The sequence below is a fragment of the Vicugna pacos genome, chromosome 14, assembly GCF_048564905.1.
Source record: "Vicugna pacos chromosome 14, VicPac4, whole genome shotgun sequence".
In the NCBI taxonomy this organism is placed as follows: domain Eukaryota; kingdom Metazoa; phylum Chordata; class Mammalia; order Artiodactyla; family Camelidae; genus Vicugna; species Vicugna pacos.
Genome location: NC_133000.1, coordinates 4,187,061 through 4,203,519, shown reverse-complemented (window position 1 = coordinate 4,203,519; position 16,459 = coordinate 4,187,061). Strand labels below are relative to the sequence as shown.

Here is a 16,459-nt window from a genome sequence, read left to right as displayed (position 1 = left end):
ATAGTCTGGTGGGACTGATCCCCAAACCAATGAGATCTGACACTGTCTCCAGGCAGAGAGTGTCAGAACTGAATTGAGTTCATTGCTTGGTGGTGCTGGAAAACACACACTGGAGGCCTTCATGTGCTATCTGGCCATGTAAAGACTGTGATTTCTGACAATTTCCCACCAAAGCACAGTTAATTTTCTATGGCAAAATAAAACCTATGCAACTCTACATCAGTTCACCCTATTAGATTTTGCTTTTTGAAATGTTAATGATCAGTGAACTCCCCAAACCTCAAACTGTGCAGTAGGGACGCAGAGTAGAGCAGGCGCTCACAACACCGACAGTGGCTGCCGTGGGGCTGATGCTCCCCAAGGTGAGACGCACTCAACTGCAACCACCCCTGGCCTTTCAGACCCAGCCCTGCCTCCTTAGATGTGTATAAACAACACACCCAACTCTTCTTAGCTCAGGGACCTCTCTGGACTCCCCTACCATCTGCTAGATTCCTCTAAGATCCACTTGGTCCCTACTGTGCAGGACACCACGTTGGTGCCCCATCTTTGCCTGCCTGGGTCATGACCACCTTCTGCCTAATGAACTCCTCCCTGACAGTCCCAGCCTGTCATCGTCCACTGTGACAGATCACGGGCACGTGCCAAGGCCCAGACCTGGAAGCAAGCTGGGCACATCTGACAGAAGTGTGAAGGGGCCCCAGCTGGTGCCGTGCCAGACGCGACAGGCCGGGACACAGCCAGTCCTGCGAAGGCTGCTGTTCTAGCCACTACCGCCACCTTAAACGGCAGCCAGTACAGCAACCACCGAAGTAACGGCTCATGTCCGAGGGCTTCAGCGTGCTAGGAACTGTGCTTTACTGCATTTATTCTCCACGGGAACCCTATGTGTAAAGTAGGTATTATTATTAAACCAATTTTACAGATGAGGAAACTGAGGCTCAGAAAGGCTAAGCTGTGCTCCCACACCCGCAAGTTAGGAAGCGGGAAAGCTGACGCTGAGACCAGGCCCTCCGCCCTCAGAGTCTCACACTTCGCCTGCACACGGGGCTGCCTCGAGAGAGGTCCCTTCAAACAAAGCCTCTTTCACCCTTGAAGAAGAGAAACCCAAACCCCTCCAGACCCCAACCTAGAAAGCCAGCTGGTCCAGCCCCTGTCTGATTAGGTGCTCTGGTCAGTCCGAGTGTCTCCGAGAGCCCTTCTGACAGCACTGGTTGAGGCACTGTCTACAGCTGTTCTCAGGTCTGACCCGAGCCCGCGTGGTGAGCTTAGGGAAGCACACAGGGAGCTCTTCTTTTTGACGTTTATTAAGAGCCTGGCATAGCAAACGTGACATTTGCTGAGAATCAGTAGGTAAAGCACCAATATATTCTATTATATGCAAGTTTATGCTTAGCTGACATAGCTGGGGCCCTGACTTCCTATCAATATTCAGATACCTGGCACCCAGCCAGGTATCCATCTGCTACTGAACCTACTTTTCCTTCCCGCTTAACCTCTGTCTTGAAGCTTGGGGAAGATTACAAAGGTTCCATCAGAATCTCCACTTCTTTGTGACAAAAGGAGAAACACAATCCATTTATCTTTGATTTTTATCTATATTCAATTATTAGGAATGCTATTTTAAACTATCTTTTTTTAAAAGCAATGGCTTTAGCAGACCGATAAGCTTCCATACAGGGGTCTGCAAATTTATATTATAGTGCTGCCTTGGGCCAGAGGAAACAAACAAAAAATTGCAGAGGATGCCAAGGTGTTTTTAAGTTTTCACCCAGAAGAAATCTGAACGAAACCAGCATGCTGGACACAATTAGTGATATCGTAATAATGACATTACTAGTAACACTGACTGAGAGCGTGCTACATGGCCGGTGTCCTCAGTGCTTCGATTCTATTGTCTAAATTAGTAGTTGTAACATTCCTATATGGTAAGTATCGTTGTTAATCCCAATCTCACAGATGAAGAAACTCAGGCACAAAGAGTTCAAACAGCTCGTCCAAGGTCACAGAGCTAAAAAGTCTAGTGCCGGACAAGGCTCTGGCAGTGTGATTCCAACGGTGCAATAAGCTCTCAACTCCCACACTATGCTGCCTCGCAGTCACTTGGCCTGAAAAGATGTGCAGGATCCCAAGCTCATCCACTTCTGCTTCTAAGAAAGATACGCTTCTCTCAAAAATACCAAAACCAAGATTAAAATCAACTCTCCTGATACACATACCATGTTAGCCAATCCCAAAGTCCAGTGACACCCTACGGCCCCACACGGTAACTTGAGATTCTCTACTACAGTTATTAGGTAAATACATGTAGAGATTAAAGGTAAGTGATATAAATCCAGGCACTAATAAACACTACACACACATACAATGGTGAAAGTTTATTCCTTTTAAAAGGTTCCTAATTTTGCTCTTTTGTTGCTGAATAATCTAATTTCCTCTTCTAAAAAATTCTGAGCATATTCTCATTTTTCCTTGGTCTCTTTCTATGTCACCTCAGAAAAGCCTTCCTTAACTACTCAGACCCCAGGATTTGCTTCCCATTTACATCACTACCTTAATTACCTTATAAATTTATGCATTTTTATTTTCTACTTCTGCCAGTAGAAAATAGAGTGCACATGGGGCAACTTGTTCCCTGCTGTCCCCCATGTACCTAAGCCATGCCTGCATCTAGCGTGCACTCAGTGATTTTGTGGAATGAATGAATGAATGAATGAATACAGTGCTCCCTCTGAGAAGAGCCAGTTATTGGGGCAGACAGTGGCAAGAGCTGGTCACTCACTGCCTGGCCTCCTCCCTCTCCACATCTTCCACATCTATGGCCCTGGAGTCCTGGCCTTGTTAAAGATGTGGATTCTTCTGACACGGGTATGGGAAGGAGGTAGGGGTGGGCTTCTGACGGGTAGGGAGGGAGATGGCAAATCCTGCCATCCTGGTTTTGGCTGTGAGGGAGTAGCAGGAACACAGAGGGGTGAAAGATACATGGCCATGTTCAACCCTCTCAGCTTGACCCCTATCCGGAGTCTGCCTCCAAGTTATTTAAATTCTTTTCCAGCAGTTTTTTGGTATCTGTCCTTTGACCTCATTCCCCTTTATGTCACTCCTGGACTGTTACAGATGCCCCCCACTCGCCGCTGTCTGCCATGTTTCCTTCCACTCATCCATTCTGCACAGGCATGGAAAATTGAAACCTTTCTGGCATTCCCTAGCTCAAGAATCTTTTAACGGCTTCTTTCCACTGGGAAGGAGGAAACTGTTTATCCCGGAACACTGTTTTACACGTCTGCCTACTTCAGTACTCCAGGCGTTGCTGGAAGGCAGGTCGCCTGTTTTGTTTGCTTTCTGCGGTGCCTAGGACAGTGGCTGGCAGAGTGGGTGTGCACGAGACCAACTTTGCTTCAAGAGTGTCCTCGCCAATTCCATTCTGTATTCAGCAGATAATATCCTACACTGCACGTTAGGGTGCTTCGTCGTAAATGTGTCTTGAGTTGTTGTATCTTTCTCAAGTGTACTGCTCTTGTCTGCCCTCTCCAAAACCAGAGGGCTTGTTCAGACAGACTCATTATATTCTCATTATCTCCATCATTTCTGAGGTGTACATGTTTGCTGCATAGAGATCCAAAAATGTGGGTTTGGAAGGAGTTTCATCGTGGAAAAAGAAAAACAGACCACACAGTAACTGTAGTTTATAAATTTTCAAATGCAAAAGAAAACAAACATTAAGAATTTGAGCACAAAACGGTTGGATTTGGGGTCTTTTTAAGTACTTGAAAGCAGACTGGTGGATTTAGGCAAATTCCCTAGAAGTCCAGTTTGAGGGATATTACAAAGATTGGCTCTAAATCTTGCTAACTAAAAAAGATGACTTCAGTGACCTGGAGACTGGCTATAGTCTTAATAACATGTTTAAGGTTAACAAAAAGAAAGGTGGGGAATGGTGGGCCATAAAACTTTGGTAAGCTTTCATATTTCTAGAAATGTAAGACACTCTTTGGGTCAGAATGGCACTGATTGGACCACTTCCTGTACAGACACCTTTTCATCTCCAGAGATTTCGTAGGCACCTATGTGTTATAACAACTAATTAGAACACTTAGATGTTACAGCTATATGCAATTTATGAATAATTAGTTTGTAAAGTGCTTTGAAAATGGAAAGTGCTAGTTAAGTACTCAATCATTATATATTAAAAGCCTTTGGTATATAATCATTTTATTTAATAATTAGCTCCTTAAAAGGCATAGTACTTTATGGTTGAACAGAATTTCTGAGCTTGAACCATTAATACTATTTTACTTAGAGTGAAATGCTGTTAGAGAGCAAATCAGAGACACCTGATCAAGTTTTTTCAGTTTATACAGATAAATATGATTTTTATGTATCTCCTTCACTTTTTCATAGACCAATTCTGCCTTCTCTCATGTTCCTAGACTTTTTGCAAAGGTTTCTCCCACATCTACGTGACTCTTGGATATCCTGCTGCCCTGCCCTGTTTTTCCTTTCACCCATCTGCCTTGTGAAGGTGTTCTGCATAAACCCGAGTTTATGGTGACCCTAAACAGATTCAAGACTGAATGCTACATCATCAGTGATGAAAAATCCTTTTAGGAGCAGTGAGACCATGAGATGTGGTGAGTGGGTTTCCCTTGTGCACTGTCACTGACTACTTAGTCGCTATCACCATTCTGCTTCACTGTGTCAACTCATTAAACTTGGCTTTCATCTCCTAACAGGCCTTGCCTCCTAAGTATTCAACTTCGCTTAAATAATCCTGTTTACTATCCCCACCCAACTACTCACAGGCAAAACTTTAGAAGAGGCAAAGACGTTTGTGGTCACTTTTACACTGACCTTTTTAGGACCTGCTTACATCTGCAAGGGCCAACGTCCTTAAACTGACACTGGCTTCCTGGCACCTCTCACCGCCACTGTGGGAGAATGCTCCCGGTCCTTGCCTCGTAATTTTGATCTTTCCCCATCCACCCCTGCTTCCACTTACAGTCTCCAGTGTCCTACGGTGTATTTGCTTTATTGGAAAACCCACACTAGGCCCTTCTTCTGTGCGAGTGTTAATGTCTTTGTAGGCACTACACTAATGCTGCCAGCTGCCCAGTGACCTCCCTGTTAATTCCAACCGACATTTTTCTGTCCTCATGTGACTCATTCAACATCATTCTCCCCTCTTTGAAAGCCTTGGCTTCCCCCACTCGACTTCCTACAGACTCTCCCACCACTTCACCAGCTGCTCCTTCAACCCAGCCTTTGAAGGCTGAGCTCACCCCAGGCTTGGTCTTGTGCCTCCTTCCTTGCCACACTCATTTTTATGGATTTACACCATCTTTGTGGCAAGAACTCACAAAGTTTCTCTCTACTTAAATCTCTTTCATGGTCTCCAACTCCTATCTACTGACTATCTTGCTCAAAATGGAACGTTTCATTCCAGTCAGCTTCTCACCTCCCAACCAATTCTCCCCACCTAAGCTTCCCATTTCAGTCATTTGAGACCAAACCTAGAACAGGAATCATCCTCCTCTGTCCTCACCTTCCACATCCAGTTCCTGAGGTTTACGCTCTTCTCTCCATCGCTAGCTTACGGCCCTTCCAGGCCACTTCAACCCTTAGTTTCTCTGCTTCTACGCTGGCCTCTCTACAACCTGTTCCGCCACACCGTAATCGAATACCCAGAGGTCTTCTCTTTGTACTTTCCAAACTGCTTCCCGCCCAAAGCTCCTCCCATCAAGTCTGTTATAGGCCCTTCTCCTTGATGGCCAGGATACAGATATGCAAATCTTTCAATACCTTTAATTCCTCAAACCACCAGTGTTATGCATATGCTATTCTCCAAGAATGCTTTTTCTTTTTGCACAGCCAACTCCTTCTCTTCCTGTAATCTCTTGAAGACCCTCCCTGACTTCCATACCTAAAGCACATCCCCCTCTCAGAGTCCTGGGGCGTGGGGTGCTCAGACATTTAAGATTGAGAGATATTTAGGGTGAATTAAAGAGTTAAGATGGGGTAGGACAGGTGTGAGACACAAAGAGGTAAACAGGACAGCTCTTAAGTGTCTTTCACTAACATTTTAGGTTTTCCAAAAAATCATTTTCCCCACAAGAGATTTTCCTCCTCCCGTCCTTACTTTCTCTCAAATACGGCTAGTTTTATGTAACCCTGGGCTATACTGAGGTACCTACCCAAGGACTGAAAATGTTATCTGGTTACCCCAGTTTTCTCCTTCTATATTAGTGTGCTAAAATTAAGGCAGTAAGCTGGTATCCTATAAATCTTATAAATGCTACCACAAAGATGGAGCTGAGTCTACCTAAACTTCTCAGGTGACACCAGAATACTCACAATTCTTTCAAGTTATTTCCCACCCTTGCTCAATCTACCAATCATAGCAAAGGCTGCAATTCTCTCATGAATTACTAAAAAACATCTAGGAAGCGAACAAGTCTTCCCTTTACTCCCACCTTTCCTTCTGAACCATCTAGTCCATTTGGGGTCATGCTCTATCGCCATCTCTCCCTCTCCTCTGATCACAGCTGTGCACACACATTCCTTTTAATTCCCTTGATCAAAGTCCAAGCCCTGATTTTCTCACAGTTATCTCATTTTCAATGTTGCTTCATTTAAAAGGAAAAAAAAAAACCCTAAAATAGTCAACCTCAAGGACAAAGGAATAGAAACCACTCAAGTCAGTTTAAATAAAAGAGGGAATTTATTAGAATAATACAAAGGTTCTTGCAGGGATTCCAACAGCGGAAATGGGTTAAGAGCTAGAAGCCCGCCTTTCTGAAGGACATTCACATACTTTTACTTCTGGGTTTTGCAAGATCACAAATAGAATATCCTAGAGGTCAGTGCTCCCTGTACAGTGCATAAGGGGCTAGAATGTGGATTCACTTCTGCTTGCTTTCTGATCCTTATACTCCTTTATGCTGGCCTCAAACTTGTCAAGCACATGCTGGCAGACATTCATGAGCTCAGTCAGGCCTCTCTGAAAGGGTTCAACAGCTGGAAGGGCACCTCGAGTCTGTATGCGCAAGTTAATTTTGCTCTCTGAAGGATGGGTTGTGGTGTAACCACAAAATTCCACTTCCGGGTTCTTCATGATCATGTAACGAAGAGAGTTTCCTAGGGTATGGTCCTCCTCGTGCAATACAAATGTCACACAGTGTCTATCTGTTCCAGCTGCCTGGACCATTTCCAGGGCTGTCTTCCTCTCGCCTTCAGCCATTGAGGTCTTCAATCCAGATATTTTTCTACACACATATTTTTTATAAAAATGAGATCATACTGAACATGGTTTTGTAACTAGCTTTCTTTCATGTACTACATCACAACTGCAACGCGTTATTACTCTAAGGCACTCCACTTACCCAGAACTATTAGCATTAGCCCTTTATTTTCCTGCCGCCACATATCCTACCAATAAATATTTTTGCCTCCAACTTCTCCCTACTCCATTTGGCCATCCACGTGGCCACAAGGGGAGTGTGTCTTTAAATCAAAAAAGTTTGCTAAAATATCCTTTCGGTAGAGTCAAAAGAAAGGGATAGGATTAGCATAGGATGAGTCCTGCTAGGAGACGGAAAGGGATTTGAAAGGCGTAGAAAAACGCAGATTATTATAAAAATAGAAACTAAAGATCATCAAAGTGCAGGTCCAACTATGGCCTCCATGTGCAGGCGGTAAGGAAACTAGAATGGAAAGTCTGAGAGGAGTCAGTCAAGCAGGAGGGAGAATGAGCACTCAGTGCACAGAGTGGATTAATCAGCGCTCTGTCCAGAGGAGGACCTTAGGCCGCAGTTTCTGGAACTTAGGCCCGACCAATACACCCATCCCATCACTCGGGGAACAGTGGCCTGGTGCGTGATTTTGCAACTTAGCTTTATTTATTCTTGCTGTTCCAACAGGGGGTGGGCAGTTTGGGGACTTAACTCTGGTCTCACAACTCCTCTTCCCTCCCCAGTATCTAGTGTACTGAGCGTCTCCCCTGCAAACAATCCAGGTCTCCCCCAACTCTTCCCAACCGGGGGCCCTATCCCCGCCCCGGCGCCCACTGCTCTCCCCTCGCCTGTCCTCCCAGCCAGGCCCTCACTGCCAGGCCGGGCCGCGGAGGCTGAGGCCCCGGCCGGCGGGCGGCTCCCGGTGCAGGGCGCGGCCCGCTCCTCCCGCCCCCGTCCTCGGCCGTTACCTCTCCAGCTCCTGGTCCTCTTCCATCGCGGGGGTGGCTTCCGGATCCTCAGGTGGTGCTGGCCGGCCGGACGCTCTGCCCCATACCGCGAAACGTGTAGGCGCAGCAGGAAGGAAGGACCGACGGAAGAAGCGCGGACGGAAGGAGGGAGGAGGAGCCGCAACGACGCGAGGGCCCGGCCACTGGGCGGGGCGTGGAGGCTCCGCCCGGGGCCCGGCCCACAACCCCGCCCACAGGCCCCGCCCCCGGCGCGACACGGGCGGCGGCGTGGCCTGAGCCGCTCACCTGAGGTCTGGGAGCTAGTCTGCCCGCAGAGTTGGCGGAGAGACAGGTGGCGTCGGGCTCCCGCCCCGCCCCGAGGCCGAGACCTCGGGAGACGGGAGCTCAGCCCTTAGCACCTTCCCCGTGGTGATGGCGAAGGGGCGGGGCCTTACCTGTCGCCCCAAGATCACCTCCCTTCTTAGGGCCGGAATCAGGCCTCTCTCAGACTTGCTACTAGTCCTGCGGGGGCGGGGCTGCTCCCAAGGGGGCACTCCCAACTCGCCGAGGGGGCCTCACAGGACAACAGATTTACTGTAGCTGATCAATACACTTTGATGAATTTCACAACAGAATGGGATGGGTTTAAAACGGTATTTGACTCATCCAGGATCTTGCAGCTGCACAGCTCAACTGGGTCAAAGGACAGCGTTTGTTTTTCGTCTTTTGGGGGAGGAGTGAGAGTTTGGAAGGAAAGTGTCCCGTCCCACTCCCCCACTCCGTTCCACCCCCCCCCACCCCGAATCCTTTCTCTTCTAGGATCTTTTTTACCCCTGGAGTACGTCCTGCCTCGCTTTGGACGTCTTTTTCCCTTTACCCTTTTGGCCTCTTAAACCTCCTCACCTGTGAAACCTCCCGCTCACCTTTGTTCCCAGGTGCTCCTGCCCCCGCCTCCTTTCACCACCCAGACTCGCTCTCCGCCCTCCTCTTCCCTTCGTAACTCTCCGCTCCCCGTCTCCTCAGGTGTTTTTCGCTAATAATCTTCCTCCTTTCCGGGCTCTCCTGTTCCCCTCGCACCCCTCACCCCGGCCAGCCCCTGCCCGTACCCCCCGACTCCCGCTGTCCTCTAGCCCGACACGCCTACAGTTCTGCTTTCCTGCGCCACCTGTTCTCCTCACCCCACCCCTCGATCTCCCTAGCTGCCCTCCGCCTCCCCCAGCTGTTTCCGTCCCCTCGCGGCGGTCGGCGGTGAGCGCAGAGACACTTCCCGAGCGCGTCTTCCGCGGGGTAATCAGGAGAGCGGCGGGGACTGCCGCGGAGTGGGGGAGGGAGGGCGGCGAGGGGCGGAGTGCGCTCACTCTAACCCAAGTGACGTCCCCGGCCCGGCCCGCCCCCGAGCTCTCGGATAGGCGGAACAGCTCTCTGGCCCGCCCCTCTCCCGCCCTATGCTGTTGCCGATTGGCCCAGGTGCGTGTCGGGTTGTGCGGCGCGGCCCTGGCGTTCGCCCCGGGGAAGGCAGCAGGGGCGGTTGAGAAGTGAAGTCTTGGCCCGAGTTTGCTTCTTGCCAGGAAATCCGCGGCGGCGGCGGCGGCGGTTCCCCGCGGAGCGGAGGCCGGCTCGCCCCGCGCTCCCTCAGCGGGCCCCGGAGAGCCGAGCCGGCGCCGGGAACCGGGCGCGCCCTGGGCAGCCGCGCTTCCCCAGTGAGTAACTTTGCCCTGCCCGCCTCGCCTCGCGCCCGCGCGCCGGTCCGGCTGCGCCTCAGGTGCGGGCGTCGTGGGGTGTGGGGCGTCCGGGAGGCGGCGGGAGCGGCGCCGCAGCGTCCTCCGCGCCTCTCCCCGCGCGGTCGGGCTGCGGGGACGCGGGCCGGGTGTAGGGCGGCCGCGCCGGTCCGGGGAGGGAGGCACGGGCTGCCGGGCGCCGGGGCAGTCGGGCGGCTCCCGGCAGTTACCGTTTGGTGGCTGAGGCCACCGGGTTGCTGGTCATTGCGTCGTTCGCTCTAATTTTAGGGAGGGGAGAGGTGGGGCTGAGATTTTTGCTCGCTGTATGTACGTTGTCGTGAGCGAGAGTTCCACTAGCTGCCCTGGAAGGGAGGGGGCGCGATCAGACCCTCCGTCCCAGCCTGTTGCCTGTGAATTCTCAGTGCTCCCTTTAGGCTGCAGAGAGTGGGAGGGAGGTTGGACATCCTCGAGGGGGTAATTTCAAAACTGCGGTCTTGATTGGGAAGCAGTGGCACACAAAGCACCGCTCAGGAACGTCAGCACTCGCGTTTCAAACCTTCATGCCGTGTTTTAGACGACGGGCTTTTGACTGAGTAGTGTTTCTTCTGAGGTTTCTGTGTCCCTTTAAGGTTATGAATCAAAACGTTCATATCTGCCAGGAGCTGCAGCACACTCATCCATGGGCTTAACTGTATAGATGTTTCTTTGTAAATCACAGAAACCAGAAACAAAGTTGAGTAAAACACAGTGGCGGTTGAGGAGGAAACAGTTGTGAGCTTCGGTTTATTGGAATTGCCTTCGCTTTAAAAATTTCACCTTCTAGCGGCAGTGGTACTGATTTGTAAATTGGCCTTCGTCCCAGGACAGATTTTGATTTTTCTTCTTCCCTTTACTGTATGGCACAGCCCTGATGAAGTTAATCTCAGTGGATCAATTTTATTTACCTGGATAGATTTGATTCCCACCTCCACACCCTTTTAGAAAATGGACTTTGATCTAGTATCCTTTCTGGCCTGTCAAAGCTTACTTCAGCCATGAATAACAAAAGTTTTGCCTTTTTAGCTTGTCCAAGTCCCACATGTGAGTTTTCCCCTAGGGGTAAAATGTAAGCCAAATCGGAACCAAAGCAGAATAACCCCACTTCTGATTTGGCCCACGTGTGTGTTAGCATCCCTAATTCTGTATCTTGTGCCTCTCCTTTTCTCACCAGGTTATAAACTTGTCATTATTTCTTCATTCAGCAAATTATAGAGGGTCTTCCGCATGCCAGGCATGGATGGCAGGTGTCATCTCTTGCCTTGAAGTAGCTCTTAGTCTTGTTTGGAAGCTGATCTGTACCTCTGCTGTACCAGCTTCCGGAAAGCAATCGAAACAAGTCCTGTGGGAACTTCAAAGAGGGAGCATTTCTGCTTGGAGTTGGTTAGAGAAGGCCTCCCTCAGGCACTTACTCTTCAGATGAGTGTGGGCTTTTGCCAGGTACATTCTAGGCAAAGGGACTAGCGTGTAGGTTTGCATTATGAGAGCTGCCTATGGTGAGTGGCTGAAGGACAAGTTTGAGGTTGGAGTAGTAGCCAGGTCTGGTGGATTATTCATTTCAGAGCACTTCGTGCTTTGCCTTGCTTACGGTAGGCACTCAACTATTTATTCAACTGACTTAAACAGAAACATGAAGGATTTTGCGTGCCAAGATAAGAAATTTGAATTTTATCCAGACACTATACAGAGTTGCTGATTTTGAGCAGGAGAATATCGTAATAATATTTGTATTCCAGAAAGCTCTCTGCAGCAGTCTGAAAGATGGTGGGGGTCCAGATGGGAGGTAGGGAGATAGAGTAGAAGTTGTTACACGATAGGGTTTAAGGGCTCAGTGCTTCTCAGGTCACATTATCTGGTTAGAGTCTGGTCTGTCACTCATTCTGTAACCTCTTTCTTCCTCAGATGCTTCATTTCATAGGGTTGGAGGATAAAACTTGAAAAATATGTATATTACTTAGAATAGTGCTTGGTACAAAGTAAGGACTTGGTAGATGCTGGGTGTTATTCTGTGGGAAGGCAGTGGAGGTACGGTGATGTGGCATTTAGGAGGTATAATTGGTTGGACGAAGTAAGTGACTAGAGATGATTAATGAGTGGGATGATTCCCAGGTGTTTTGACTTGGGGGCATTGGCGTATACTGGTTAAGCTGGCTGTAGAGTCAGGACAGGATTTGAATTCCATCTCTTTTCCTTAGAATTACTATCCTTACTGAACTTTGGTTTCCTGACATTTAGGAAATGAAGTACTTGTCTAGGAGGTTTTGAGGATGAAATGAAATTACGCATGTAATGCCCTTGGCAGAGTACCTAGCACATTTCAAGTGCTCAGTAAATATTAGCTGTTCCTTTAGTGGTGATGACATTAATGAGCTAGTGGAACACTGGAAGACAGGAGGAGCAGTTAAAAACAATTGATGGTAGGAGTGGGGAAGGGAAGATAATTAGTTTGGGAACAGCCCATCAAGGTGTCCACGGCTGGTTGAGAAGTCTGTTATGCAGTTGTCGGCTAGGTGTGTCTGCCAGGAGTTAGGAAAGAGTGGAAAAAAAAAAAACAAAAAACAAGAGTTTACATAAAGCCATTGTGGGTGTGGTCAGCTTTAGGGAAGATTTGGGGGAAGGGAAGATGATGTTCTGGCAGTGGCAGGTGTGTTGATGTTGAATATTAGGCATCTCTTTCCTTAAAATGCATTTTGGTCACCATCACGAGGGAACTCCAGGCTCATGTAATCTGGTTGGTTCTGTGTGCTTCTTTCTTCCTCTTCCTCTCCTTTCTGGTTCCTCCTTCACCCTCAAAATCCAAGGTTTTTTTTTTTTTTAATTTTTTTAATTTTATTGTGCAGAGCCATTTAACTTTTCCTTGTTTACAGACCCACCTTCCTATATCACTCCAGACCCACCTTCCTATATCAGAATCCAGCAAGGTTTCTAGAAGAATCAAAGGTCTCATTTCATAGATTTACTTAGGAAGCAATATTGGTTTAAAAGATATGTATTTGTAAATATATATATATATAAACTTTATATATATCTGTGAATATCTTGCATGTAAAATTATAGTTGTAGAAGACTTAGCTAGGCCTAGGAGGACCCTGTTAAGGGGCCTGGGAGATTTTCAAAATAAATCTCCTTTAGCTTTCCTGTCATATGTCTCTTTTCCTCAGAAAGTACAAAACAGTGGGGGAAAAAAGGTTAAGTTTTCTGGTTGGTTGGAGTTAGAAGAAATGACTGTTTTATGTTTTAACTGCTGAGAAGTTTTTAAGAGGAATTTTTTAAGAAGTAAATGTTCATAATGTACTTTATGATAATAAATGCAGCTAGTTAGTATGTTTTTTAAAGAGGCAGGTTTTGTACGTTCCATCCTTCATTATGCATTCTTTCTAAAAGCAGGGATCCTGTTTTGCTCACTGAAGGAGAATCCCCAAATACTTAGAACCATAAATATTAATTTATGCCTGAATAAATGAATTGGATCCATTGGCTTTGATGTGTGTTGGCTCACAGACTTATCCAACTCTTCGGAACAACGATTGATCAGAGGGAAAACAGAAGAGGGAATTGAGCCAGCAGAGAAGGTTAAAGTACTTCATGTACTTAGGGGGAAGATCCTGGAACTATAAAGAATTTATGGCCATTATGATTCAGTGATTTTAGCGCCAGCTGCTGTAATTATTTGCATGGTTCCCTCCTTCTCTCCCTTTTACTCGGACAGTTTTGGGTGTAGTAGGGAGGAGCCGACTTATGTGGGGTATTCCTTTGTTCAGAGTTAAACTGATGACAGCTGTGCCTTAGCTTTGTCCTCTTCCTGGCAGAACTCTAGAGTAGACAGGAACTTGATAAGAAAAAGATGGGAACAGAAGTGTTGTGGGCAGAGAGGGTTTGAGCATAGTTTACACCTTTATCTTTCCAGCCTCGAGATTTAGGACTGTTGCTTCTGATAATCAGGAGCCCTCAGTGGAGAAATTATTATGTGGAGGAAGATTTTCTTCCTATAATTGGACTGGGAAGGAGAAATGAGAAACAAGTGCAGAAAATAGGCAATAGGCAAGTAAAACTAACTATGTATACAAGTATACTGTAGTAAGTATGTGTAGTGTATATATGAGTATACTGTGAACTGTCATGTGTCACTTGAAAACACACAGCTTTTATGTAAAACAAATGAGGTTTTAATTTTTTTCCTTATTGAAAGAGTAATCTTAGAATTCTTTTAAATAACAAGTTGCCCTAGAAGTATAATAGGGGCCATTGTAAAGAATGTTCCTAACCAAGTTATGAGTGCCTATGTCTTATGTAAGATAAGGTGTACTTGGATTTAATAAAGCTTCCAGAGGCTCTGTTGGTTATTTATTTTACAGATAAAAGCAAAGTAAGTCTGATACATATTTATACCCCTTCCCCCACTCACCTCCCCAAATTGAGAGTTTGGCTGCCAGTCTTAGAAATGAATCTTTTATCAGAGCTCTTAATCCTGTTCAGGTAAAGCACATAAATAATTATTGAACAAATGAAGTCCTTCACTTTTATCTTCCTTATTTCATGTTTTACTATGCCCATTGCCGCTTTTCTTCCACATGGTTTTAACATTTGAACTTTGACATGTGGGCTTTGTTGGCCCTAATAAGCATCTTGTTCTTCATCACTCATGGATTATTCTAGACTTTTGCCATTCACAGACCCTTCATCCAGCTCCCACTTCTGCAGGCTGCAAATAATCTGGTCAGTTCCTGAGCACCTGGTTTGATTTAGCAGCTTTCTGTCCCTCCCCAACCCAACAGATCTAGATAAGTCTCAGGTGTGTTAAAGGCTGACTTTTCCACGTACCCTTGATCCTTTCCTTCAAAGTTGCTTTTAAGAGACCTTCGTCAGTTAATACCCTTCTATATTTAATCTCTCCTGCTCGCTTTTCCCCACCAGCCTGTAAATTTGCTCCAGTCCTAAATTCATAAGACAGAGCTCCATTGGCCCCGCATTCCTTCTAGTTACTGTTCTTAAAGCATAACAAAACACTTAAAAATTTAACATATTTAAAGCAATATATTAAAAATGTATTAACATGTGGTCAATATAAAATTGTTAACAAGATGTTTGACTTTTTTCATATTAAGTATTTGAAAATCTGGTTATACAGTTGAACTTTGAACCACTTGGGGGTTGGGGGCACTGACCCTCCTGCAAAGTCCAAAATCCACATGTGACTTACAGTCAGTCCTCCACAAACCACAGTTCCTCTGTATCTGAGGATTCAACCAGCTGCACACTATATAATATTTACTGTTGAAAAAAAACTGCATATAAGTGGATCTGCATAGTTCAAATCCCTGTTGTCTAAGGCTCAACTGTATTTTACACTTAAAGCCTTTCTCAGTGCAGATACTAAATTTTCAGTAGATGAAGTGAAAGGAATCTTACCAAAATAAGAATTCAGCAGAAAAATATTTTACACTGCTTCAGTTTTTATTGTAAAAAAAGTATCACATAAAATTTATCATCTTAACCATTTTTAAGTGCACAGTTCAGTAGTCTTAAGTTTATTCACATTCTGAACAAGAGATCGCCAGACCTTTTTCATCTTACGGAACTTAAACTCCTTATCTGTAGCAACAGCTTGCCATTTCCCCCTCCCCTTAGCTCTTGGTAACCATCAGTCTATTTTCTGTTTCTATGAATTTGATTGTTTTAGATAACTCATGTAATTAGAACTATATAGTATTTATCTTTCTGTAATTGGCTTATTTCACTTAGTGTAGTATAATGACCTCCAGGTTCATCCATGTTGTAGTATGTGACAGGATTTCCTTCCTTTTAAAGGTTGAATATTCCACTGTATGTATATACCACATTTTGTTCATCCATTCATCTGCTGATAGACACTTGGGTTGCTTCTACCTCTTGGCTATTGTAAATAGTGCTGCAGTGACCATGGGTGTGCAGATACCTCTTTGAGACCCTACTTTCTGTTCTTTTAGATCCCAGTACTTTCAATCCAAGAAGTGAGATTGCTGGATCATGTGGTAATTCTGCTTTTAATTTCTTTGGAAAACCCCTATACTGTTTTCCATAGTTGCTGCACCATTTTACAGTCTCATCAAGAGTACTAAATGGTTCCAGTTTCTTCACATCCTTACCAACCTTGTTACTTGTTTTTTTGATAATAGATCTTCACAGATGTGTAGCGATACGTCGCTGTGGTTTTGATTTGTGTTTGATGATGAGTGATGTTGAGCATCTTTTCACTATGCTTGTTGACAGATGTGTATCATCTTGGGGGGAATGTCTGTTCAAGTCTTTGGCCCATTTTTTAATTGGGTTATTTGATTTCCATTGTTGATTCATAAGCATTCTTTATATATTCTGGATATTAACCCTTTATCGGATATATTATTTGCAAATATTTTCTCCCACTCCATAGGTTGCCTATGTGAAATGTTATTGATTGTGCCCTTTGATATGCAGAAGTTTTTAAGTTTAATATAGTCCCATTTGTCTATTTTTGCTTTTGTTGCCTGTGCTTTTGGTGTCTTATTCAGGA

The 16,459-nt window shown here is 45.9% G+C and overlaps 2 protein-coding genes and 1 long non-coding RNA gene across 4 annotated transcripts in view; 1 reads left to right on the top strand and 2 right to left on the bottom strand.

Annotated features, from left to right (window-relative positions):
• The window catches only part of LOC116283356 (uncharacterized), a 47,288-nt gene extending 42,558 nt beyond the window's left edge, over positions 1-4,730 (top strand). For both annotated transcript variants that reach the window (XR_012079850.1, XR_012079851.1), the window contains one exon: positions 4,431-4,730. This is a non-coding gene — a long non-coding RNA (uncharacterized lncRNA). The remainder of the gene's footprint in view (positions 1-4,430) is intronic.
• Positions 1-8,329, bottom strand: part of LOC116283275 (protein POLR1D-like) — a 36,361-nt gene extending 28,032 nt beyond the window's left edge. The window contains exon 1 of the mRNA XM_072976049.1: positions 8,198-8,329. Within this exon, the coding sequence (XP_072832150.1) occupies positions 8,198-8,223 (26 nt within the window). The 5' untranslated portion in view covers positions 8,224-8,329. The remainder of the gene's footprint in view (positions 1-8,197) is intronic.
• On the bottom strand, positions 6,696-8,330 carry POLR1D (RNA polymerase I and III subunit D). Its single transcript, XM_072976048.1, has 2 exons — positions 8,198-8,330; positions 6,696-7,262 (listed from the first exon to the last, which is right to left on the bottom strand). The coding sequence occupies exons 1-2, from the start codon at positions 8,221-8,223 to the stop codon at positions 6,887-6,889; spliced, it is 402 nt and encodes a 133-aa protein (XP_072832149.1). The 5' UTR covers positions 8,224-8,330; the 3' UTR covers positions 6,696-6,886.
• Positions 8,331-16,459: the final 8,129 nt, after the last annotated feature.

Excerpts from the sequence above, each read along its gene's own strand:
- POLR1D (XM_072976048.1), bottom strand. The coding sequence starts at position 8,223 with ATGGAAGAGGACCAGGAGCTGGAGAG. Across the intron at positions 7,263-8,197 it reads GAGGACCAGGAGCTGGAGAG|AAAAATATCTGGATTGAAGA; the intron begins GTAACGGCCGAG and ends ATATGTGTGTAG.